Source organism: Eumetopias jubatus, unplaced genomic scaffold (genome assembly GCF_037043125.1).
Source record: "Eumetopias jubatus isolate StellerSeaLion01/CBP00866 unplaced genomic scaffold, mEumJub1_p1.0 scaffold_2, whole genome shotgun sequence".
NCBI lineage: Eukaryota > Metazoa > Chordata > Mammalia > Carnivora > Otariidae > Eumetopias > Eumetopias jubatus.
In genome coordinates, this window is record NW_028274808.1 from 132,470,794 (window position 1) to 132,497,365 (window position 26,572).

Below are 26,572 nucleotides of genomic sequence, written 5' to 3' on the forward strand. Positions count from 1 at the left end.
CTTCCTGCTGAGCAAGAAGCCCAATGGGGGGCTCCATCCCAGGACCCTGAGGTCATGACCTGAGCTGAAGGCAGACGCCCAACGACTGAGCCACCCAGGCGCCCCTGCTTTAATATTTTCAACAGAAATGTTTTGCTAATGCGTGGAGGAGTGGCTTTGGCTTAGCGCCTTTGTTTTTTCCAGTTGGTCTTCCTCTCCACAAAACATTGCATCCTGGTTCTTTGAAATCCCCATTGAATTTGGAGAAATTATGTCTTGGCACTCAACCTATTTTCCTGGAACACAATGTGATGCTGATGACACAGCCCAGTCACTCCACTTGACAATAAATTTGCTTGTCTCATTTCACTTGAATATTCAGTGGTGAGTAAGAACAGAAGTGGAAAGCCTTACTTACCGCAGTTTATTATGTTTCGTGCCCATGATAATTACTTTTATAAGGCCATTCATGAATACATTGATCAGATTAGGCTGAATCACCTGGCTGGCCAATAGCCATCAGAATGATTCTCCATGCATGACTTGGTTGCATTATTACAAAACGTGGAAGAAGAGACCTGCCCAGCCAGCACGGCAGATGTTCATTTGTGATGCTGCATTAAGGAGATGAAGAGATGAGAGTGAATTGTTCCAGCAGCTCAGCCTGCACTGCTAACAGTTCGGAGGGGGAGCTGCCTGTGGGACTGGAGGTACATGGGAACCTCGAACTTGTTTTCACAGTGGTGTCAGCCGTGATGATGGGCCTGCTCATGTTCTCCCTGGGATGCTCTGTGGAGTTCCGGAAGCTCTGGGCGCACATCAGGAGACCCTGGGGCATTGCTGTGGGGCTGCTCTGCCAGTTTGGCCTCATGCCTCTCACAGCCTATCTCCTGGCCATCAGCTTCTCTCTGAAGCCAGCCCAGGCTATTGCTGTTCTCGTCATGGGGTGCTGCCCGGGGGGAACCATCTCTAACATTTTCACCTTCTGGGTCGAAGGAGATATGGATCTCAGGTAAGGTATACTAGGGAAGCCCAGAGGTCTCCCGCTGATAACCGACACTTTTGTGTTAAAAACTCTGCCGATCTTTAGGTAGGGGTTCCAGTGGGCAGCGTTTTATGGAGTTCAGTCTTGGAAGGACTTTCCTTTCTGAGCTTAAAATGTACCGTGCTGTGATTGTCCTCTGTGTTACTGGCAACTGCTTCTCCGAGTAGTAGGGCTTGCTTCGTATGTAATAGTGGAGGCAGGTTTCCTCCTTCTGCGATGGCCTGTCCTAGGCATGAACTCATTCTCGCCCACACTGGCAGCTTTAGCAGTCCTGGCTCCCAGTCTCCCAGGACATAGGCTGAGAATACCAGGAAGCTCATGACAGGGGTCTGTTTGGTGGTGGTGGGAGTGGTGGTGGCAGAACCAGAATGACACCCTCCCAGCTCTAGTTAGCACGTGTTACCTTTGCATTTATTTTATGAAACAAGTATTTGGAGGCATTGGATAAAGGAGCTCTTGGGATGTGTGATAGACATGTCCTATTCTAAGTGCTGGTGGTGGCCTGTTGAGTTGACCTGGGGAGCAACATAAAGACTTTTATGACAAAAAATGTTCTTTCTGGTTGCTTTGCAGAGTAAACATTCATCACTAGAAATCTCCTTCCTTTGGTTTAAGCCAGGGACCTTATTTCCAATTGTGTTGTGAATAAATGCCCCTGGGAGACATTAGGCTTTATCATTCATTTACACTTTAATGAGGATGAATTAATCACATATCTTTGGGAGTACCTGTTTCGATGCTGAAAAAAGGGCGTTTGAAGAAAGAATAGAGGTGATGCCTGGGTAGTTCAGTAGGTTAACTGTCTGCCTTTGGCCCAGGTCATGATCCCAGGATCCAGGGATGGAGCCCCACACTGGGCTTGTTCCTCAGCGGAGAACCTGCTTCTCCCTCTGCCTGATGCTCCCCCCGCTTGTGCCCTCTCTCTCTGACAAACAAATACATAAATAAAATCTTAAAAAAAAAAAAGAAAAAATAGAGAAGGCACAATTGGAAAAATAAAAGCAAAAAATGGTGGTCTTTCTAGATTCTTTGTTTACTTACAAATTTCTTCACCTCCTGCCCAAGGGAAGAATGACTTATGAATGTAAATCTTTGTTCGATGTGTATGTCATTTAGTTGAGATTTATTATGCAATGCACGAACGAATCAGAGGTGCTGATGGTGCTGGGAGTTCACGTCAGTGAACCAGCTACAGGTCTGTACTTCTAGTTCTCTGCGTGTGCTGAATGCTCAGTGTATGAACATATTTCACCTGTGAATTTTAATGGGTTCATTCCAGGCAGATGAATTAATTTTCATATGACAATGCTTTGAGTTACCCACTTATCAGGGGTTTGAAAAGAATCACTAATTCAAAAAATGCATTAATATACACTGCTAATTCCAATTACATAAAATTGATCATTAACATAATAATTGGAAGATGATATTCTTTTTTTTTAAAGATTTTATTTATTTATTTGAGAGAGAGAATGAGAGATAGCATGAGAGGGAAGTGGGTCAGAGGGAGAAGCAGACTCCCTGCTGAGCAGAGAGCCCGATTCGGGACTCGATCCCAGGACTCGATCCCAGGACTCCAGGATCATGACCTGAGCTGAAGGCAGTTGCTTAACCAACTGAGCCACCCAGGTGCCCGATGATAAATATTCTTTACACAGTCTACATATCAGAGATAAATTGTGGGACCTAAATATTTTTGGAAAGAAAAAGGACATTTTATGAATTGAGTATGTTGCTAGGCATAAGGTAGATGCTTTCATGTACTGTTTCTCTTCTTTCTTGGTTCTCATAATAACCTTGTAAGTGACCTTTTGTTATCCTGAATGTTACAGCTGAGAAAATGGTGACTCAGATTGGTTAAGGGGGTTGCCAAATGCTACAGCCAAGTATGGAAGAAGGCAGATGTGGATTCACATCTGTTTCTCATCAGTCTGCAATTTAGGCACTTTCTTCCATGCCATTTATTAACACAACCCAATCTTCTGAGTAGGAGCATAAATCTTAAACCAGTGTTCTCAAACACTTCTGCTCTGGGAAAGAGAACATTTATTAACTTCATCTTTTATTAGCCGACATTGTAATAAAAATACCAGTGAATAGGAAGTCTATAAAAATAAAGCTCATTTTGCTTCCTTTTGCCAACTCTGTCCTTAATTAGCCTCACATTAGTCAAATTATTTAACCTATAAACCTCATCTCCTCATTTGTAAAATGGGTTAAAATTACCTATTCCCCAAAAGTCTGTATTTTAAGGAGGAAATATACACTCAGGATGCCAGGCACATGATAGGTATGTAATAAATATTAACTACCTCTCCCCCCCTTTTTATTTTAAGATTTTATTTGTGTCTTTGACAGAGAGAGAGAGAAAGCACAAGCAGGGGGAATGACAGGCAGAGGGAGAAGGAGAAGCAGGCTCCCCGCTGAGCAGGTAGCCCGATGTGGGGCTGGATCCCAGGACCCCAGGATCATGACCTGAGCCGAAGGCGCAGAGCTTAACCAACTGAGCCACCCAGGCGCCCCTCACCCCTTTTTTAAAATTCTGATTTAGAATCTCACAAACAAAACAAAAAATAGGACAAAAAAACCCTGTAAAAAATGAAATTTTTAAATGGTGACTAAACATTAGATTTTCAAAAGCTTATCAATATGAGTAATAAAATCTTAATTCTCAGTAAAAATTGCAAATAGGAGAATATTCAGTATTCTTGATTGAGACAGTGTCCAAATTCATTACATTTCTTCCCACTTGATTACCAACAAAAATAACTTACAAGCAAAAAAAAAAAAAAAAAAGAAAAAAGTAGTCCTTGATAGGAATTCTGTTTTCATGCTAGATAAAATTTGTAAGACTTTAGAAGAACATCTTCCTTTCACAAAGGAGGAAATTGAGGTTTAGCTCTGTGCAGATCTCCCAAACATATGTCTCATGCTAATTCTGTGCTTCATTCAATCTGCCTGCAGTTCTCCATGTGTTCATCCCAAGCAGGGCATTTCAGAATCAACATTTATGAACCAGTTTCTGCATTTTGCATATCTGATGATAACACCCATCACTGTCCCAGTCCCCTGGGCTCAGCATTCTCCTGTGGCTCCTTCCATTCTTCTGCTCATTCACTTAATCCAACGTCTAGACTTGTAGCCCATCCTCTTCTTGTCACTCACAACCGGTGCTTCCTCATTTTTCTCCATCTCCACTGCCAGTTCCTTAAGGCAGGCCCTCATAATTTCTTTCTTGGCCAACTGCAGTATCTTCACAGTCTTCTCTCCACCTTGGGTCTCTCCACCATGGTTTTATAGTATGTGGATGAGGCAGGCTCTGGGGTCGGAATGTCTATATTTAAATCCTGACTTGGGACCTCTTTCCAGTAACTGGAAATCATAACACTTCCCTATGGTATTGTAAAGAGAAATGAATGTTATGCATATAAAGGCTTCCCAACACCTGCTAACTTGGGCAGATATTACTCCAGGTCTAACCTACTTCTCCGGGTTTATTTCCCAATAAGCACAAAATAGACTATAGTCAAAATGGACTACTCACTGTTCTCTGAACATATCCCACACTTTCCCAACTTCCTTTGCCCATGTTGTTCCCACAGCCAGGAATGCCTATTTGGTCCCTTCTAGTTAGAATATTATCCTTCATTTTAATTGTTTTGGAAAGCAACTGGCTGGTATGTATGAAGAGCCTAAAAAATTACCCTGGACTGAGCTCAGCTAGTCTTGGCTGGGTTCTTTTACATGTTTGGGGACTGGATAAATGTAGATTTGTCTTGGATGGCCTCATCTGGGAATACTGGATTCTCTTCCACATGGTCTTTCATTCTCCAGCAGGCTAGCCTAGACCTAATCATATGACAGAGGAAGGGTTCTGAAAAAGAGGAAGCATACAAGGTCTCTTGATATCTGGGCTGGACACCAGTTCATCATCACTTCCACCATATCCCACTGGATGATGCATTTTGCAAGGCCAGCCCAGATTCAAGGAATGGAGAAGTAGTTGCTGCCTCCTGATGGATGGGCTGCAAGGTCACATTGCAGAGAGCATAGCTAAGAATGGGGTGAAGAATTGGGGACATTTTTGCAGTCTACTGTACTAAAGATGGACAGAATTCTTGCCTTTGAGGGTAGGACATGAAAACTAAGATCTGGCATTAGACTGTAGTAGTTAAGTGCACCCTGGAGCCAGCAAGTAGAGCTGTCACTTACTAACTGGGTCGTCTTGGCAGATTATATAAATTCTTTATGCTTCAGGGGTGCCTGGTAGCTCAGTTGGTTAAGCGTCCGACTTGATTTCAACTCAGGTCATCAGCTCAGGGTTGTAAGACCGAGCCCCACCTTGGGCTCCACACTGGGTGTGGAGCCTGCTTAAGATTCTTTCTCTCTCTCCCTCTGCCCCACCTTCCCCACTTGTGTGCTCTCTCTCTTGCTAAAATTAAAAAAAAAATTCTTTATGTTTCAGTTTCCTCACTTCTAAAATAGGGGGAAGCATAATCTACCTCATGAGTTGTTGTGAGGGTTGAATGAATATATATAAAGTGCTTAGAATCTCAGCTGACACAAAATGCCATGCGTCATTATATGGGGCACTGTGTCAGGGTCTGTGGTTTACTCTCTGCCCAAGAAGCTGTGTGACTGAGCAATTTACTCTTCTGGAACTCAATTTCCTCTTTTGTAGAATCAATGAGCTAGGCTCTCTGAGTCTAACTGAGTTTTGTACATAACATAAAATCGACCATTTTAATCCTTTTCGAGGGTACAGTTCAGTGGCATCAGCACACTGACACTGTGCAGTCACCAGCGGCCATCTCTCCATAGTTGTCATCTTCTCAAACAGAAACTCTGTACTCATTACACAATAACTCCCCTTTCCCTTCAGACCCTGTCAACCACCGTTCTCCTGTCTGTCTCTGAACTGGACTAAATATCTCATATAAGTAAAATCATAAAATATTTGTCCTTTTGTATCTGGCTTATTTCACTTAACGTAATGTCTCCAGAGTGCATCCATGTTGTAGCGTGTGTCAGAATTCCCTTTCCTTTTAAGGCTGTATGCTGTATATATATACCCCATGTATGTATATGCATGTATGTATCGCCAGATCCATCCATCTGTTGATGGACACCTGCATCGTTTCCATCGTTTGGCTGTTGTGAATAATGCTGCTATGAACATGAGTGTGCATATCTGTTGGAGTCCCTGCTTTCAGTTCTTTTGCGTATAAACCAGGAGTGGATCTGAGGCCTTTTTAAGTTTTAAGTATTTTGGAAAATAGGAAAAGAAAAGCAATTTATGAAGTCTGTGTCCCCCTCCCCCCACCCCAGTTTTCAATGTTTTTCCTGAAACAGTTTGGCAGAGATGCCTCCCCCCTCTGTCCACACAGCATCAAATATGTACTCCTTGTCATCTGTAGGAGGGCATGGCAACAGCTGAGCTGCTTATCTGCCTGACCCACAAGCTCTGCAACCTCCTCGAGGGCTTGTTCACCTGTGCATGCTCGGGGCCGGCCTGGTGGTGGGGGGCACGCCACAAACGCTGACTGAATGACTGAAGGAAGGTCTCTGATTGCCTGTGTGTGGCATAAAAACTCCTCTGGAAACGCAGTCAGTTTATTGGTGCAACTCGGGACAACTCCCACTGTCTTCAGTTTGACAACTTTTGATATATGAGGTCCATTCTTCCCCAAGGATGTAGTTGTATCCTGAGCTGCAGAGAAAGGATTCTGACTACTGGTGGTGGTGGAGCCTGAGGGGTTCAGTGGCCAGTTTGGCCTTTGACCTGTAAAGTAGCTCTTGGTCCTTCAGCAGACACTGGGAACATAGAACTTCAGATTCTTCAGGTCAGTCTGACATGGCCTAGTAGGGAACTGACGATCATCTTACAACAGAGAAGTTGATTGAATCCATATGACTCCATGCAGGTTTCTATAACTCTCTGTACCTTGGTTTCCTTGCCTATAAAATGGAAATAATACCTACACATATGGTGGGGCACCTGGGTGGTGTAGTCGGTTAAGTGTCTGACTCTTGATTTTGGCTCAGGTCGTGATCTTAGGGTCCTGAGGTTGAGCCCCATGTCGGGCTACTCGTTCAGTGCAGAGTCAGAACTTAAGTCAGCTTAAGACTGTCCCTCCCTCACCCTCTGACCCTCCCCCCCTCAAAAATAAATAAATCTTTAAAAAAAATACCTGCACATATGGTTATTGTATAGATGAAAAGAGAACATATATCTAAAAGCATGAGGTGTAATACTTAGCAGGTAGTGCTCAACAAATGCTAGTTATTGTTGTTGAGAGGCAGCAGATAGGAGTAACATTTATATTGGGGGATGGAAAACCTAGCCTCGAACTCTTTTCTAAGGCCAAGTCTGTTGACCTGAGCTGATAGCCTACTCCATGTCCATTTGCCTAGCCAGATGGTTTTTCATTTTTTTTCCAGTGGAGAAGCAAGTGTGTACTTTCATAGTTTTGAATGTCAGAGTTCCTAATTTCATTAGTTTGATACTAAAACAACATTTGAATAATTTAAATCCAATTGCAAAATTGTATACTTACAGACACCACACTTGAACATACTGCATAAATACGCCATTTCCTTGTTTTAAGGGAGGCACAGGGTTTACCGGTTTGTCCAGACTTGCTGAAGCTGTCTCATTATTCTCTGCAATAGTTTGGGGATGATGATGCCATTCTTCTCAGTGCAAGTGGAATCTTGTTATATGAAGTCGGCTTTTGCCAACAATTTTCCTGTATGTGAAGAGCCAAGAGACCCGGTTAGACACATCCTCCGTTTACACTGCACTGGGAGTTCATGGAAGTAGAAGGTGTGACTTCCACTGTACTCACACATGTTCACTGTGTGCTTTTACAGCTTTGTGGGTATTTCTTTTTTTTTTTTAGAAGATTTTATTTATTCATTTGAGAGAGAGAGACAGAGCACAAGCAGGGGGAGGGGCAGAGGGAGAGGGAGAAGCAGACTCCCCGCTAAGCAGGGAGCCCAACGTGGGGCTCCATCCCAGGACTCTGGGATCATGACCTGAGCCCAAGGCAGGCGCTTAACGACTGAGCCACCCAGATGCCCCATATTCTTTTAAAGATTTCATTTATTCATTTGAGAGAGAGAGAGAGAGAAAAAAAACCTTTGTGAGTATTTCTAACAGTTGGCAGAGCACCATCTGTCAAGCACCATGGGCTCGAACAGTTGTGTAAAGGATAGAGCAGAAACCTATGTAATCAGGGACATAGACCAGTCTGATAAAAATCTCACATTTGCTTCCCACAGTCACGAATCTTACCTTTCTGCTGTTTGTGCCAAAGCAATTCAGTGGGAAAGTGCTATGCAACTTCTCCAGAAGTTCAAGATGAAAGCGATGTAATGTGGAATTTCTTTCAGGACTTAGTAATATGAAGAGCCAAAGAATGTAGCTTTATCACAGGCTAAGAATTTGAAAAAGCTTCCTGTGCACCCTCTTTGTGGACAGAGGTTTGAGAGCTGTGACAAACTACTTTTCTTCCTTCATCTGTTTTCTAGTTAGGAAGAAGTTGGCTCCAAGTAAGCATTCTTAATAGGATGAAATGATTTTAAACTTCGTATAGGATAAAGTATAGGCAAGAACTGCTAAGAAAAGTTGGAAAAGAAAAATTTAAGTGGAAGTATTTGGTCTATCATATGTGAAAGCACACTGTGAAAACACTGTAATTAAAACTCTGGTATTCGCTTAGAAAAAACATTTTTAATACATTTGGATGTTTAACATATAAGGAGGTTGGCACTACAATTTAGTGGAAAATTATTTAGTGACTAGTATTGCCATACTTGCCCCTCAATATAGGAGACAATAGATTAGGGCGCCTGGGTGGCTCAGTTGGTTAAGCGACTGTCTTCGGCTCAGGTCATGATCCTGGAGTCCTGGGATCGAGTCCCGCATCGGGCTCCCTGCTCAGCGGGGAGTCTGCTTCTCCCTCTGACCCTCCCCCCTCTCATGCGCTCTATCTCTCATTCTCTCTCTCTCAAATAAATAAAATCTTTAAAAAAAAAAAGAAGACAATAGATTAGCCTCAGACCTTCTACTATATAAAATATAAATGTTAGATGAGGTAAAAATATAAATATAAAATGTCAACCTATAAAAAAATCAACCTATAAAAAAGTAAGAAGTGGGGGCAACATTCTAATACCCTTAGGGTAGGAGGAAATCTTTAACAAGAGAAACTCAGAAGCCGTTAAAAAAATGGACAGATATCTCAGTGTTAATTATTTATTATGGCAAAAACCATGAGTATAGTCAAAAATATACAATAAGTTTGAAGAAGCTATTTGTAATATACACGATGATCCATACTCTAATTTTAAAAGAGCTCCTACAAGTAGAGAAGAAAAAGTCAGATGAACAAAGCTGTTTACAGAGGACACCCAAGAGGTCAGAAAACATGAAATAAAGCACAAGCTTTCTTGTGAGAGTCAAGTGTATAATAAAATAACAGGTGTATTTTTCAATGTTCTCATGAGAATTAAAAGAGATTGATCATATCCAGTAGTGGGCAAGATTGTGAAATGTAACAATCTTTTTGGAAAATAATATGGTGGCATCTATTAAAATAAAAAACAGATCTTTGACATGGCAATTCCAGTTTCAGGAGTCTATTCTACAGAAATAAAAGAATTATTTCACCCTGCATTGGGCTCCCTGCTCTACGGGAAGCCTGTTTCTCTCTCTCCCACTCCCCCTGCTTGTGTTCCCTCTCTTGCTGTGTCTCTGTCCAAGAGATAAATAAAATCTTTAAAAAAAGAATTATTTCAAGTGAAATACATATAAGAATGTTTATCATAACTTTGTTTATAGTGGAAAAGCACTCAAAGCAATTTATTCATCATTAATGAAGTGATTAAGAAATTATGGCATATTTAGATTACGGTATACTCTGCATTCTTTAAGTGAAAGAGTTTAAGCTACATGTATTGCCCTGAAGGGATATCTATGATTAAGTGGAGAAAAAAAGCAACCAAGCCGCAGAGTAAGGTGTAATATGCGATTGCTTTAAAAAGAAAGAACAAAGAAAAAGCCTCTCTTCATTGGAACAAGCAACTATAAAATAAGACTTTGTAAAAGAAAAACTTAAAAAACTAAAAAGAAAATAGGACTGATTAAAAGACATAAGAGAAGGGAAATATACAATCACTTGTGAATTACCTAAGTCTGAATTACTTTATTTTTTTAAATTTTGAAGATTTTATTTATTTGAGAAGAGAGAGAGAGAGAGAAAGCATGAGGGGTGAGAGGAGCAGAGGGAGGGGAAGCAGGCTCCTGTTGAGGAGGGAACCCCACAGGGGACTCAATCCCAGGACCCTGAGATCATGACTTGAGCCGAAAGCAGACACTTAAAACCGACTGATCCACCCAGGTGTCCCCTAAGTCTGGATTTCCGAAGAGGGCAGCGATCAGCTAAATATTTGCTCCTTAAAATGGTATTCACATTTGTACTTGGAAAAGCATGATTTTAGTTATTTAGTAGAAAATCTCTGTTTTTCGGGATTACTGTTGGGATGTTTGCTATTGCAATTTAGTGTAAAGGGATTATTTCACTAAGATTTTCAAGGTTCACCTGCAGATACATGACATATGAGGAAGGCAGAGAGAACATTGTCCTAACACCAGTGTATCGACACATTGGTTCATTCTTTGATTCAGTAATTATTTAATAAGCTCCTCCAATGTGCCGTAGCATGAGACAGCCAGGTCCTAGGAATGGCGAGGCCGATGAGGTTCTTGCCCTCAAGCAACTCACCGTTGGTCAGTCTGCCACACATCGATAGGTAAACAAGCACTGGTGTAAGGTATGATATATGAGGTAATGCCAATAAAAATGTCTAGAGGGCAATGCCAACTGCTTTTCCAGGATGAACATTCTAAGTGCAGAGAGGTACATTGCACACTGAGGAAGGAAAAGCCCACGGCCAGCCAGGTTTGGACGGAAAATGCTTCGATACCCCCATGCCAGTGTATGCATCATACTATATTCACAGCAAAGCCCCTCAATGTAAAATATGATAGAAAAACCCCTGAATAATCAGACTGGCAGCAGTGCTATACAGTCTCCCATAAAGATGGGCTCCCTCGGTGGGCTGGGAGGTGGTTTGCCTCTCAGTCTCTTGGCCATTTGTGCCACGGACACAGACTGGGCGTATACTATGTGCAAGGCGGTTTCCTGTGAGAACTCAATGAATATTGCAAGGTTTCCAGGAGGGTGGATAAACTCTTGCTCTACCCCTGGGTTGTGTTATGTGATGCTCTATGTGCCTCACCTTGTCAAATAGAGCAGCATTAACAGTGTTTAGAAACAGTTTGTACGTGCTTAGACAGATTGTGTAATTTCCCTCCACAATTAAAAAATATTTTATGGGCCTGAAGGATATCTGATTTCCATTTACCTACTTCCCCTAATTTTACTGATTCACTCTTTTACTTGTTCCGTCACCCAGAGAGGGACAAAGAACAGCCCGAGCTTGGGAGTTGGGAGTGGAGGTGGGGGAGGAAAGGATGGTTCTGGGGTGGAGGCACAAAAAACTGGGGCAAGATTGGATGGTCCTAAATTGACTTCTCGGGTTCTCATCCTTTTTGATCTTCTGTTGGCATTTAGCCTTCATTTGAGGGCTCTTTTTCCTCAGCTGTCATGAAGCATGATCTCGTAGCTCTCCATCCACTCCTCTGCTCTTTCTCTATATGCACTGTGGCTCCCTCCCTCACCCCTGTCCAGAGCAGAAAAGGTCCTTTCTCCCCGACACCCCTGGTTGCTCATTATGCATGCTTTCTTCCTTGCACCAAAGCTATGCATTTTACTGTGTGACTAAGTCTTGTTCTTCAATTAAGAAATGTAAAGACTTAGAAAATAAGGCTTTGTATATTTGGAAAAAATAGAAACAACATATTATAAATTTATGAAGCAATAACATTCTGTATGATGCAATAAAAGTATAGTAATCAAGAGTCTTTATGAGTCATGATTTCAGGGTCATGAGATTGAGCCCCACATGGGCTCCACACTGAGCCACACTGAGCCTGCTTAGGATTCTCTCCCTCCCTCTTCCTCTGCCCCTCCCCCCTTCTTAAAAAAAAGAGCAAAAAGGAAAAAGTTCTGAACTGAAGGATTTTTACTCCTATCTAATACGTACTTGCAAATCCTCAAGACTCACAGTACTAAATTGGTTATCCTTTTCACTTGGAGACAATCTCAGTCATGACAAAGAGAGATGAATCGTCTATCAGAAATGATTCCAGCTTTGTTCAACAAAGACCAAAACTCTGTTCTGATTATTCTCATTTGTTTTCCTGGTAAAGCTGTGTGGAATGGCTATTGTCAGGCTGTTTGGATTTGGTTCATTCAGCTCCTGCACTTACATTTCACTTCCCAAGATGGCCAGATTTGTATGTCTAGTGCTGACAGCAGCTGTGGTCCTGAGTTTTCCTTTGCCTACCCAGAATATTTCTGGTGGATGTCCTATTGTCATCCCTAACTAATGTGTCCCCCCAGAGTGATGCTAAGTGACCAGTAGTATTGTCAACTACAGCACCATTTTGAAGTCCAAAAATCTTACTTTCTATTGTAACTCATCACTCTACTTCAATTCCTATTTCTAATCATGGGATTATACAATATCAGAATTCAAAGAGAACTTTTAATTGAGTCTAGCATCCCACATCAATTCTTTCTTGCTATGGTTCTGTAACTTCTCTGGCTCTGTCCATCTTGTTCTGTCTGAGAATCTGTGCTGTGGGGTCCCTTTTCTATCCATGGGAATCTTGGTGCATGTGGTATTTGGATAACTTCTGACAGATATTTATAACACTTCACACTGGGCAAACGCTTAGCCTTGTGGCAAATTTGCCCTATTCCCATCTCTTGGTAGCAAAATAGACAAAGACATTATGGGAACAGAAAACTACAGACCAATATTCCTTATGAATATTTATGCAAACTTTTTAAAAGGCAAACATTTTTTAAAAAGATTTATTTGAGAGAGAGAGAGTGGGGGAAGCATGAGAGGGAGAGAATATCTAAGCAGACTGCCTCTGAGTGTGGAGCCCACCTCGGGGCTTGATCCCAGGACCCATGAGATCATGACCTGAGCCGAAGCTAAGAGTCAGACGCTTAACTGACTAAGCCACACAGGCGCCCCTAATGCAAACATTTTTAACATAACACCTTCATATATTGATGGCAATTGTGTAAAATGGTGCAGCTGCTTGGGAAATAGCATTTCCTCAGAAAGTTCAGCTATGATCCAGCAATTCCACTCCTCGTAGCCACCTGAGAGAATTGAACTCATATGTCTGCACAAAAAATTGTGCACAAATATTCATAGCTGCTTTATTCATAATAGCCAAAAAGTGGAAGCTCCTCAACTGTCTATCACTTAGTGGAAGGGCAGCAATAACATGGTCTATCCATGCAAGGAAATATTACTCAATCATATGGGTGGCTCAGTCGGTTCAGCGGCTGCCTTCGGCTCAGGTCATGATCCCAGGGTCCTGGGATTGAGCCCCACGTCAGGCTCCCTGCTCGGTGGAGAGCCTGCTTCTCCCTCTCCCTCTGCCTGCCTCTCTGCCTACTTGTGCTCTATCTCTATCTCTCTGTCAAATAAATAAATAAAATCTTAAAAAAAAGAAATATTAATCATAAAAAGTGGCGTACTAATACATGCTAAAATGTGGATGAAGCTCAAAAACATTATGCTAAGTGAAAGAAGTCAGACACACAAAAAAGACCACATATTGTATGATGGTATTCATATGAAATGTCCAGAATGGGAAATCGTATAAAGACAGAAAGTGGGGTACTGGTTGCCAGGGACTAGGAAAAGAAGAGACTGAGGAGCGATGGCTAATGGGGGGGTGGGGTTCTTTTTGGGGCGATAAAATATTACGGAAATAGAGAATGTTGCATAGTCTTGTGAATATATTAAAACACTTTAAAATAATGAATTTTATGGTTTATGAATTATATCTCAATAGAAAAAAACTGTATAAAGAAGAAAAGGCCCTTATACTACCAGAACATTGAGGACAAATAGGTTCTCAAATAAACATGAATTAATGGATGAGCATCAAATATTGCTGGAAATCTTTTTCTAAACCACAAATACAGCCATCATTTGTTGAATAACAAGACAGGAGTGAGCTTCAAGTAACTTACCCGACGTAATCTCTAAGGTGTGTCCTGGGGGTTGCTTTTGGTCAGGACTTAAATCCATCATTTCAAACTCTTCCTCTTTTTTTTTTTTTTTTAAGTAGGCTCCATGCCCAGTGTGGGGCTTGAACTCACGACCCTGAGATCAAGATTGGCACGCTCCATCGACTGAGCCAGCCAGGCGTCCTTCAAACTCCTCCTCTTAAGCATCATTTTAATTTCCCTTTCAGCATCACTATGACAACCTGCTCCACAGTGGCCGCTCTGGGAATGATGCCGCTCTGCCTGTATCTCTACACCTTGTCCTGGAATCTCGAGCAGAATCTCACCATCCCGTATCAGAACATAGGTCTGTACTGGGCTTGTGAAATGGAATAGTAATAGTAATGGTGATGGGAATGATAATAGCTGTGGTTTGTTATGTGGGTCCTCTCTGTGGGTTTTTAAATAAACAAATTCTCCAACACTTCTATATAGATTCTATGACCAGTTCCACTTCCTAGGTTTTTAGGATGAGAGAAGTTAAGTAACTTCACCAAGTTTGTGCTGCTGATCAGTGAAGAACTGGAATTCTGACTCTGGGATCTGATGGCAAAGTCCAAGCTCTTAACCTTACAAGAGTCCCTGTTTGAAAAGAAAGAGAAGTTACTTATTAAAAACACGCTTATACAATGCACTACAAAGCTTTTGGTCTTGTTATGATCCAAAGGTTAACTGGATCACAGTGGGTCTAATGAGACTTGACTTCCCGCAACTCCACTCTTCACATGGCCTGGGAGCCTTGACATTTTTACCGATCCAACATGAATGATTCCTTTTGATTACTAGAGCGTATCCACATGCCACAACCATACCCATATTTCTTCCATATCTCCTTTCAAGATCGTCATTTCTCATTAAACTCTGCCCTTTTTCTAGAGATCTCAGTCGACTTACTAGGCTTGGAAGAAAACCTTGGGGAAATGATCTGGTTATTCTCCTTTGCTCAGAGTCTTTGGAGAATTGGCAGAAACTATGATTCTTAAAACCGTCAGTCTGGAGTCTCAAGTAATCACTTGGAGGGCTTTGCAACCCATGGCCCATAGTTCAAAAACATGAATAGAGCCATGTTCCCATAACAGCTGGATCCCATTGATTTTGTAAAATTTGAGTGAAATCTTAGAAATCATGATTTTATACACAACTTTTTCTGATCAGTAAGTTGTTTGCATACCCTGTTTTGGTAATATATTCTACAAGGCACTTGTAAACAATTAAAGCTCAACATATTATGAGCAACTCATAACTTTGCAGCCAGTTTTGCAGGCATTTGGCCAGATTTGGAAGCAAGTGGATCTCTGCTCTGCTGAGGCTGCCTTCAGTGCTTTTATTCACTTGGGCTAATTAAAAGGCATTTTTTTCTCCACCCACCTTTGGGTTACCTGGCTACACTTGGAGAATATGAGAAATTGCTTTGGTATGTGTAACAGACACTGTTTTTATATCTGCAATAGGTATTCTTTACTATGTGAAACAGATGATCCGTTGGCTTCCAATGGGGAAATAATAGCTGTGCTCATAGAGGGGTGACCCCCTGCACAGCAACCGAAGAATTTTGAAGACTCCTCCTGTTTTCTAATTTTTACATTTCTGGTTGTCTCTAAAATTCCATGTCATTGTCAGAGGGTTTTTGAGAGAGAAATGATGGGACATGAATAGTGGCATTCAGTCATAATGTATACCCTTCAAAGACTGTCTTCCAAAGATTTTTGTCTTTCTTTGTGTTTGGAGGTGGATGCAGAAATAAAATGCAGCCTTAAGTGAAGCCTTTATTTAATGGAAATGGAAATGGTTGAGGACCAGGCAGTCCAGGTGAGAGGGGATACTGTCTGATGGAGTTTTCTTCTCTTCAGGAATCACCCTTGTGTGCCTGACCATACCGGTGGCCTTCGGTATCTATGTGAATTACAGGTGGCCTAAGCAATCCAAAATCATTCTCCAGGTAAGCAGCTCCCCATGGTGGTTAAGGCATCCTTAGATGCAGAGACTGGAAAGACGGGCGGAGACAATGACTGGAACAGAGGGGCCAGTCGGATACAGCCCCACCCCCAGCAGTTTTCCTTATATGTCTTACACTTTTGGATCTATCCTCCATATTTCCTCCGCTCTTGTCAGCGGTGCTCTGTCATTCCCATCGGCCCACACACTGAGGCTTAGCACACACTGGCGAGTGTGGGACTCCTGCTTTAGTGACAGGAAAGCTAAGGGGTGTGTGACCAGAGAGAGCCCAGAGCCCATCCATGCACCAGGCTCCACACAGGTGCTCTCGAGGTGAATGCCAGGTGTGCAGGCAGGGGCCCCAGGGTGAAGAGTAGGGGTGGTTTCATGCAAAAGTAGGGCGGTTTTTCAGAAGCATTCCCGGAGAAGCTTCCGAGGCTGTAGTTGGTCCACACGAACAAGGGCTGCTGACCACGTGAAAGCGTGCGGGATGCACTGAGGAGTCTGGCCACGGGATGAAGCAACTGGACCCTCCTACCGCCTCCTGACTTCCCGGCCTTGTCCTCTGTCTGCTGCAGGGACAAGCGCATGTCCTTGTCTTAAAAAGATCTCTAAAATAACTTTTAAAGATATCTAAAAACGACTTTTAAAAATATAAGGATAGCTTTAAAAAATGTTGAGTCACTCTCAAAAAAAGGTGTCAACATCCTAGGGTGTTTTCAATTTTTCCGATTATGTATCATTTTAGAAGACGTAAGGTTGCGTTACGTGCTGCTTTATGAAGATTGTTAGGATGCTTTACTTCTATTTTACGTTTACAGAGAAAGAAACGTTTGGGGCTAACTGGAGGTTCAACAAATACATCTCAGTTCGTTTTAGCTTGGGGTTTATGGTTTGGTTCTTGCCGTCCGGCTCCGCCCACCACTCCAGGGCGGCACAAATGGATGCTGCTGTCTCGCTTCCGCACAAGAGGGAGCAACTCCCACGATTCCTCCATGACATGAAGTGGGAAGGCGCGGTTGACAAGCAGGCAGAGAGCCGGAGGAAGGCTTAAATGTTGTGCGTTTGGATTGCATCTGGGTGGGTGACTGTTATTTCAGTAGGAGAAAATGTCCAGTGTGGCTGTGTACGCTGTAATTTTGTTTATAAAGCAAGAGGACAGAGTGTGATCATGGGAACCTCTTACTTTTCAAATACTCTATTTCTGATAAAGTACTATCAAGTACTCGATTTTGTTAGAGTAATTTTGGTGTTTCCAGATCCTCTCTTAGTCCCTTGGTGCCAATGGGGAAATCAGATAAATTTTCTGTAAGTGACTTTTATTATCTGTAAGGAGCCGATTTAAAACCCCTTTCTTTTGTCTGTTTCATAAGATGTGTGGCAGAAAATATTTAATAATATGCATTAATATCCTGGAGCACCTTACGAAAAAACTAGACTAATTTAATCATTGTTTTGATATATTTTCATTTTCTATTCTTGGTCCTCTTTTAATTTTAGATCTGGTACATTTTCTGAACACATTGCTCTTGGTGAATTTTTAACTTTGAAATCCTTTTTTGATAGAAAGACGAAGAGGGATTTTGACAGAGGACTTCTTTGTGTGTTCTAGCATCTTCCCATTAAGCAGGGGCCCACTCTGTCTTTGTGTTGAGCAGTAAAAATAATCCCGGAGCACATCTATGGTGCATTGGATTGTTTTTGCTTTGTTCTGGTCCCCCATGACTGCCTTCTTCCACACCTTGAATCATTTTAAATCCGGTTGATGCCATACTAGGTGTATACTTTGTTGTCTACATGGTATGAATGGGAGCTTGTCAAAGTCCTAATTTTCCCCAAATCTTCTGGGTCTGGCTTCCTTTCTCTCTGATCTAAAACTCACATTATTGGGAATTCTTTTTTTGTTGATTTCTTGTTTTTGTTGAACAACAAAAGGAAGAACAGTATTCACTTGGGGGAGGAAAGAGGTATCTGTCAGTACTTATGTTACATTAATGTCAGCCCAGATTGTCTAGTAAAGAATGGGTACATTTCACTTGGAGGAGATAGGGGAAGGGATCAAGGCAGTAAGAAGCCATCGGCAGTCGACGGGGTGGTAGGAAGAGATGGCAGATGGCCAGGCAGGGCAGACATCGGACAAGAAGTTACCAGCGAAGGATCTAAGAAGTACGTGTAGGGGTACTGGAGGCTTATTGTCAGATTTCACTTGTCTCGTAATTTGTCCTATCCATGAAAAACTCCACTACCCAATCCTTCTGGCAAAATCCTCTACTTCAAGGGAAACAATACTGATCATAAAATAAGGCTTAGATTTGTCTTGAGCCTCACCAATTTCCAACTTAGCGAAGTCAGTTGACCAATTTGGAGCTTAAGTTTCTTCTCCGTAAAATGAGATTGGATTTGGTGGTAAGTCCCCTCTTTGTTCCAAAACATCCAGGTTCCCAGCTTCTTAGAGCAGTGATGGACTTTTCAAAATAGACCTAAAAGACCATGATGTTTACATGTACTTATTTTATTGGTTTGCTTTAGATTGGGGCCATTGTTGGTGGGGTCCTCCTTTTGGTGGTCGCAGTTGCTGGTGTGGTGTTGGCAAAAGGATCTTGGAATTCAGACATCACTCTTCTGACCATCAGTTTCATCTTTCCTTTGATTGGCCATGTCACGGGCTTTCTGCTGGCACTTCTTACCCACCAATCTTGGCAGAGGTACAGTTAAATGATCCCTACACTTTTTTGAGGAGGATAAACAGTCGGCCACTGGCAGGCTTTGCTGCCTGGCTCTGTCAGGAGACATTAAGAGTTTTGACTTACAAGGCGGATGGCACGGGACAACTCATCATGAAGAGGTTGAAAAGATCATGGTAATTCTTATGTAAATGAGAGCAAAGGCCAGATTGATGGGAAGTTGTAATCTGTGAAATTAGGATTGGGGTGTTATCACCATGTGTTGAAATCTGGACACATTTCTCTTCTTATTCTAGTAATTAGATAGGGATGAGATGGTTTCATTAAATATAGAGATCATTCCAGGGCATGAGCAAAATTCAAGAGACTAAGCATTTATCCACAGTTTGTGCCAAATTCTGTAAAAGTGCTAATTATAAGGGGCAAGAGGAGAAAGGACAAACTGGAGAAATAAGATAGGAATTTATCTGAAATATTATCATTACAAGTTGGGGCATATAATTTATAAATTTGTGAAATATTAAAAATGATAATACTCTATGTTGTTATGTCTGTAGATGAGTATTAACATATAATGTTGGAGGGAACATAAATTGGCAAAAACTCACTGGAAGGCAATTTAGTCATATCAATAGCCTTATAAATATTTATAGCTGTTCACTCAGTGATTTTACTTCGAGAAATCTGTCCTGAAGCTAGGACTTTCAGATAAGCACACGGATATTGATGTGCAAGGATGTTAATTGCAGTGTTATTTATAAGTATAAAAGATAGAAACAATTAAATATCTAACAATAGTGAGATACTTAATTCATGATGTGTCTATGTGATAGAATATGATGCACCAATTTCAATGCTTTTGGAAAATACTTAAAAGATAAATTTAAGGGGCGCCTGGGTGGCTCAGTTGGTTAGGCTACTGCCTTCGGCTCAGGTCATGGTCCTGGAGTCCCGGGATCGAGTCCCGCATCGGGCTCCCTGCTCAGCAGGGAGTCTGCTTCTCCCTCTGACCCTCCCCCCTCTCATGCGCTCTCTCTCTCTCATTCTCTCTCTCAAATAAATCAATAAAATCTTTAAAAAGATAAATTTAAAAGAGAATAGAAAAAGGGATACATTTTGATTCCCATTTTGTGGAAGGAAGCAAAAGAATTTTATGCATGGAAGAATACTGGAAGAAATACACCATATGCTAATATTGTTTAATTTTGAGTAGTAGGATTAGGAGTAATTTTAGTCTCTTAATTTTTTTTTGGTATATTTCCTGAGTTTTTCAATGAGTATGCACCACTTCTAAAATCAAAAAATAATTGAAGAAAAGTGAACTAGGTAGTTGAACTTCAAAGGTGAAGTTTGGGAAATGAAAAAGCTTGAAAGATAGATTTAAGTAAAAGAGAATAGAAAGTAGTATGCATTTTGATTATTTTGATTTTTATTTTGTGGAGGAAATCTCTTTCTCATCTACTTGGGGAACATTTAGGATTATCCCAGGTACTGGGTAAGGCTCTGCCTATTGTATCTCATTTACTTTTTACTACAAGGCTGAGAAGTATTTACTATTTGTACCCTCATTCTACAGATAAGCAAATCCTTCAAGACATTAAGTAACGTGATCAAGTTCATAGAGCCGGAATGTAGGGGAGTTAGGATTTGAACCGGGGTTTGTTTGCAAAGGCAATAATTAGGACAGACTAACAGACTGTTGAGTGGTTGAAATATAATTGGATCTGGAAAGAAAGTATCCCTATGGCAAAATGTAGTTAACAATCTTGTTTTTTTCACACCTGCTGGCTTAAGAAGGATCAGGATTGAGATACCGCATTTGCCTTGTGAATAAGTCCAGGTGTGAGATCCAGCTTTGCTGCTTATTCAAATAATTGACAGGGGTCTGAAAGGAGAGTGGGCTAAAGAAAGCATAGCAAGCAAGAGAGTACGTAGATATAAAATAAGGGATGCAGAACTTGCCCTGGACCCATATTTTCATTCCCACATTATACTTCCCCTTGTTACCTCCACATTCCAAACCAGCTTGCCTAGAGATGTTGGTTTATGTTCTGAAACACCTCTTCCCTCTCTTCTCTTCCATCTATAGAAAGCTGAAGACCCCCTTTATGAACTGGAGACGGATGAACCTGCTCAACCCAGCCCCCAACATCCTGCCTATGTCTTCCTTTTAATCCCTCCTGATTTTTCTTTTTCAAGTGAGGTTTATCTCTTTCTCTTTTGTTTGCAATTGGAAAACCAATAAAATACAGAAAAGTAGAAAGTAGAAAAATTGTGTTCCTAAACTGTTTCACCAGTTTTAGACATTTGGTTTTAGATATTGGTTTTCATTTAGGGTTTTTGTGTTTACCTTCAATGTTGTGTAGTTTATAGTATTTCATATCTTGAATTCACCTTTCCATTCTCCTCTCCAACCCTCACTCCACACAGATTGGCTCACGGCATATGCACTGCCTCCTAGTAGGCACAGCTCATACCTGTCCCTGGAACCTTAATTGCAGCCACTGTCCCACGTTAAATGCCCCTCCCAACATCACTGTTTCATCTGCCTCTGCCTCTGTGAAGCCTTTTCTAACCATTTATGCCACTTTTCTGAATTTCTATAGCAGCTCCCTGACCCTCGATCATATTTTGTCTTGTGTTGTTACTGGACCTTTCCTGTGTGTATATCTTGTCTTTCCACCCAGATTCCTAGGGCAGGGTTCCTAGGGTCCTGTTCTGAAGTGCCTCCCATTAGACCACTACAAAGCAGGCATACTCAGCAAATAATTATTAAATGAGTAAACATTTTTAGTGGCCTAAGCTCATAGCTTACATTTACTGCTATATAGAAGAGAAAAATTTAAGAATGTTCTTATTGCTAGTAACTCTTGAAAAATGTTTTCACTGGTAGGTGCAGGACAATTTCCTTAGAAACTGGAGCTCAGAATATTCAGATGTGCGTCACCATGCTCCAGCTGTCTTTCACTGCCAAGCAGTTGGTCCAGATGCTTAGCTTCCCACTTGCCTATGGACTCTTCCAGCTGTTGGACGGATTTCTCATTGTTGCAGGTAAGGAGAGCCCCAATTGGGCAGATTTGATTGAAAACTGTCAACCCAATTTATTAACTTCTTTTTCAATCTGAACATGCATGTGCTACTCTTGGGATACATTGTTAGCTTGACATTTCTGGGGAAAATAAAGTGCACAAACAAGTTCCTTTGTTTCCATAGCAAAATATTAAAAATATGTGAAAGTAAGCTTATAAACAAACATGCTTCACAAAAAACAGTGCACTATTAGAACTTGGATTCTAGGACTTGATACGTCTCCATGAGCAATAATTTATCTTCAAAATGACATTTGTTATGTTTCTTCAAGAGCCATGAGGCCTTCCAAATGCCACGTTATTTCACAATGCTTCTGTGACTAAGAATTGTGCTGAATGGTTGTAAAATATTTTACAACTATGAAATATGAAACATACACAGGTCCTGAAATACATATTTGTATACATATATATTATATATATGGGATATATACCAATCCATACAGCCAAATATACATCATTTTTAGAGTCCGTCACTAGATGGGTTCACAGAAAGTAAATTAAAAAAGTTATCAGTAGGGGAACCTGGGTGGCTCAGTGGGTTAAGCGTCTCTTGGTTTCGGCTCAGGTTGTGGTCTCATGGGTAGTGAGATAGAGCCCTGTATCAGGCTCTGCACTCAGCGGGGAGTCTGCTTGAAGATTCTCTCCCTCTGCCCATACCCCCCCAAGTAAATACATAAATCTTTATTTATTTATTATTATTTATTTATTTTTTATTTTTTTATATTTTATTTATATTTGACAGAGAGAGAGATAGCGAGAGCAGGAACACAAGCAGGGGGAGTGGGAGGGGGAGACGCAGGCTTCCCCGCGGAGCAGGGAGCCCGATGCGGGGCCCAATCCCAGGACCCTGGGATCATGACCTGAGCCGAAGGCAGACACTTAATGGCTGAGCCACCCAGGCGCCCCCATAAGTCTTTTTTTAAAAAGACTTCAATATGTACACACACACAAATATTTTAATCTTGGACCATTGTAATTTTCACTGTTATCAGGAAACAGGGTCTGAGTTATACTCAATGTTACTGATATAACTGATTAGATACTGATTGCTGGTATAATAATCAACATAAGGAATACTTGGGGTTTAATTTTACCACAAAATAAGAGAAATCTTAGCAGAATAAAACTCCCTGGTCTTAGATCCAAGTTTTAATTTCTTCTCCTTAGTGAGATTGTGAGGCAAGGAACATGTCTGGCTTGTTCCCAGCTACTTCCCAGCACTTAGGAGAGCACCTGACTCCTAGCAAGCAAGCCCTCCACAGGTGTTGTTGGCTGACTGACTGAGTAGATGAGCCACCAGTGGCCTGAAGGAATGAATGGGTGAGCTGTCAGTGACCTCAATCACAAATGGTCCGTTCCAAGATAGAAATAGCCATTTTGATACATTGAGTTATTTTGCTCCATAGTTTCCTCTTTTTTTTTATTGAAGTATAATTGACATACAACATTATATTAGTTTCAGGTATACAACAAATGATTTGTATTTATATATATTATGAAATGATCACCACAGTAAGTCCAGTTCACATCTGCCCCATATGTAGAGATTTTTTTTTTCTTTGTGATGAGAACTTTTAAGATTTATTCTTTTAGCAACTTTCAACTATATAATATGGTATTATCAACTACAGTCACTGTGCTGCACATTGCACCCCCATAACTTATGTATTTTATAAATGGAAGTTTGTACCTTTTGACTCCCCTTCACTGATACCGTCTACTCCCCAGCTGCGGGCAACCACTTATCTATTCTCTATCTCCATGAGCTTGGTTTTGGTATGTTGTATTTCCATTTTTGTTTGTCTCAGGTGTTTTGTTTCACTTCTGATTTCTTTGTTGACCCATTGGTTGTTCAGTAGCCTGTTGTTTAGTCTGCACATATTTGTGAATTTTCCAGTTTTCTTCTTGCAGTTGATTTGTAGTTTCATACCATTGGGGTCAGAAAAAAATGCTAGCTATGATTTTAGATCTTCTCAAATTTGTTAAGACTTGTTTTGTAGCCTAGCATATGATCTATCCTGGAGACTGTTCCATGAGCTCTTGAAAAGAATATGTATTCTGTTGCTTTTGGATGGAATGTTCCATATATATTTGTTAAGCCCATGTGTCATTCAAGGCCAATGTTTCCTTATTGATTTTCTGTCTGGACGTTCTATCCATTGATGTAAATGGGGTGTCAAAGTCCCATATTATTATTGTATTGCTGATAATTTCTCCCTTTAGGTCTGTTAAGATTTGCTTTATATATTTAGGTGTTCCTATGTTGTGTGCATATATATTTATAAATGTTATATACTCTTTTTGGATTGACTCCTTTATCATTAGGTAATGCCCTTATCTCTCTACAATTTGTTTTAAAATATATTTTGTTTGCTATGAGTATATCTACCCCAGCTTTCTTTTGGTTTCCACTTGCATGAAACATTTTCTCTATCCCTTCACCTTCAGTCTGTGTGTGTCCTTACACCTGACGTGAGTCTCTTGTGGGCAGCATAGAAATGGGTCTTGTTTTTCAATCCATTCAGCTACTCTCTGTCTTTTGTTTGGAGAATTTAGTCCATTTACATTTAAAGTAATTATTGATAGGTATGCACTTACTGACATTGACATTCATTGTTTTCTGGCTCTTTTGTACTTCCTTTCTTCTGTTCCTTTCTTCTTTTCTGTTCTCTTCCTCTGTGGTTTGATGACTTTCTTTAGAGGTATGCTTAGACTCCTTCCTCCTCTTTTGTGTATCTACTATAGATTTCTGTTTGGTGGTTACCGTGAGGCTTACATATAACAACTTATATTTATAACAATCTATTTTAAGTTGATAACAGCCTAATTTTGAACATATTCAAAAGCCCTACATTTTAACCCCCCTCCATGTTTTATGTTTTTGAGGTCACATTTTTTTTGAGGTCACATTTTATATCTTTTTATTTTGTATATTTCTTACCTAATTATTGTGGTTATGATTATTTTTACAACTTTTGTCTTTTAACCTTCATAACCTTCATACTAGCTCTATAAGTGATTAATTCATTACTTTTATGTATGTTTATCTTTACCAGTGAGATTTATACTTTCATATGTTTTCTCATTATTAGTTAGCGCCCTTTCTTTTCAGCTTAAAGAAGTCCCTTTAACGTGTCTTGTAAGTGTTGATTAACTCCTTTAGCTTTTGCTTGTCTGGAAAACTCTTTATTTCACCTCCACTTCTGAATGATAACTTTGCTGAGTAGAGTGTTTCTGGTTGGTAGTTTTTTCCTTTCAGCACTTTGAATGTATCATGCCACGCCTTTTGGCCTGCAAAGTTTCTGCTGAAAAATCTGCAAATAGCCTTAGGGGTTTCCCCTGTATACAAGTTGTTTTTCTCTTGCTGCTTTTTATGATTCTCCCCTTGCCTTTAACTTTTGACATTTTAATTATAATATGTCTTGATGTGGCTGTCTGAGTTTGTCTTATTATGGAACTCTCTTCCTGGACCTAGATGTCTATTTCTTTTCCTGCCCCTCAGTTTGATGCTGTAAAATGAAGAAATGAGTCTCTTCTACATAAAGTTCTGGGCACTTTTCAAAGGGCTGCTCCTGGGCTGAGCCCTAGGGCAGGTGAGTTGGTTTGCAGTTCCTCCATTGCATAGCCCTGTGGTTCTCATGGGTACCAGACCCATCGGTCTTAAGAGCCAGATGTTTTGGAGGCTTGTCTCTCAGATGCCTATATTAAAAGTTGGGGTGCCTGATCTGAGTCCTTTCCTTCTGAGGGAGAAGCTCTATGTTTTGAGTTCCCTCCCGATTGTGGGTGGCCCTGTCTGGGGTGGGGCTTATGGTGAGATTTTATCTCAGTCTTTCCCACCCACTTCCACATGGTTTCCTTCCCTTTTGTCTGATGTGATGGGGTTGTTCTGACAGTTTTTAGGGTTTCTTTTCCAGAGGAATTTAATGTGTCTATGGGAGGAGGTAAGTTAAGTATCTAGTTATATTGCCTTCTTCTTCTTCTTTTTTTTAAAGCTTTTATTTATTTGAGAGAGGAGAGAGAGAGAGAGAGCATGCAAGCATGAGCAGAGGGGAGAGGCAGAAGCAGAGGAAGAAGTAGGCTCCCTGCTTAGCAGGGAGCCTGATGTGGGACTCAATCCCAGGCCCCCGGGATCATGACCTGAGCCGAAGGCAGATGCTTAACCAACTGAGCCACTCAGGCACCCTACTTCTGTTCCCTTTTTGAACCAGAACCCCAGTTTCCATCTCTTTTCCTTTCTTTTTCCCCTTCACTTTTGTGTTTTTACACATATGTGACCCAAAGCAAACAGAGCTCCAAAGTACTACATTATAGTCTTTGCTAAAGTGGTTTTTCAATATTTGTATGTTTTAACACCTAGCATACAAGATGTACAAGAGGAGATTGAAGAATGAACACAGAAAAAAGGACACAGGTTGTGCAGAAGGCTGCCATAAAAAGAAATCTACTTCTCTCAAAGAGACTGGTGCTTTCTTGGAGGTGAATGAAGTTGCCGTAACTCCTGGGCCATCAGTGCCAATGGATTTCCACACAGCTTTTGAGTCAACCAGCCACATCTCTTCTAGTACCTAGTAAGGGTTGCTGGCCTGACTGGTCTCTGTCTTACTCAGC

General features: G+C 41.0%; 1 protein-coding gene across 1 annotated transcript; it reads left to right on the plus strand.

The window, feature by feature from the left end:
• The first annotated feature begins 590 nt into the window (after positions 1-590).
• Positions 591-26,533, plus strand: SLC10A6 (solute carrier family 10 member 6). Its single transcript, XM_028124146.2, has 6 exons — positions 591-991; positions 14,442-14,560; positions 16,104-16,192; positions 18,718-18,893; positions 21,766-21,923; positions 26,322-26,533. The coding sequence occupies exons 1-6, from the start codon at positions 615-617 to the stop codon at positions 26,531-26,533; spliced, it is 1,131 nt and encodes a 376-aa protein (XP_027979947.1). The 5' UTR covers positions 591-614.
• Positions 26,534-26,572: the final 39 nt, after the last annotated feature.

What these genes read in the sequence shown, in the direction of transcription:
- SLC10A6 (XM_028124146.2), top strand. Translation starts at nt 615, where the DNA reads ATGAGAGTGAATTGTTCCAGCAGCTCAGCCTGCACTGCTAACAGTTCG. An exon ending in GAAGGAGATATGGATCTCAG is followed by an intron (nt 992 to 14,441) that starts GTAAGGTATACT and finishes TTTCCCTTTCAG; the next exon opens with CATCACTATGACAACCTGCT. An exon ending in AATCCAAAATCATTCTCCAG is followed by an intron (nt 16,193 to 18,717) that starts GTAAGCAGCTCC and finishes GGTTTGCTTTAG; the next exon opens with ATTGGGGCCATTGTTGGTGG.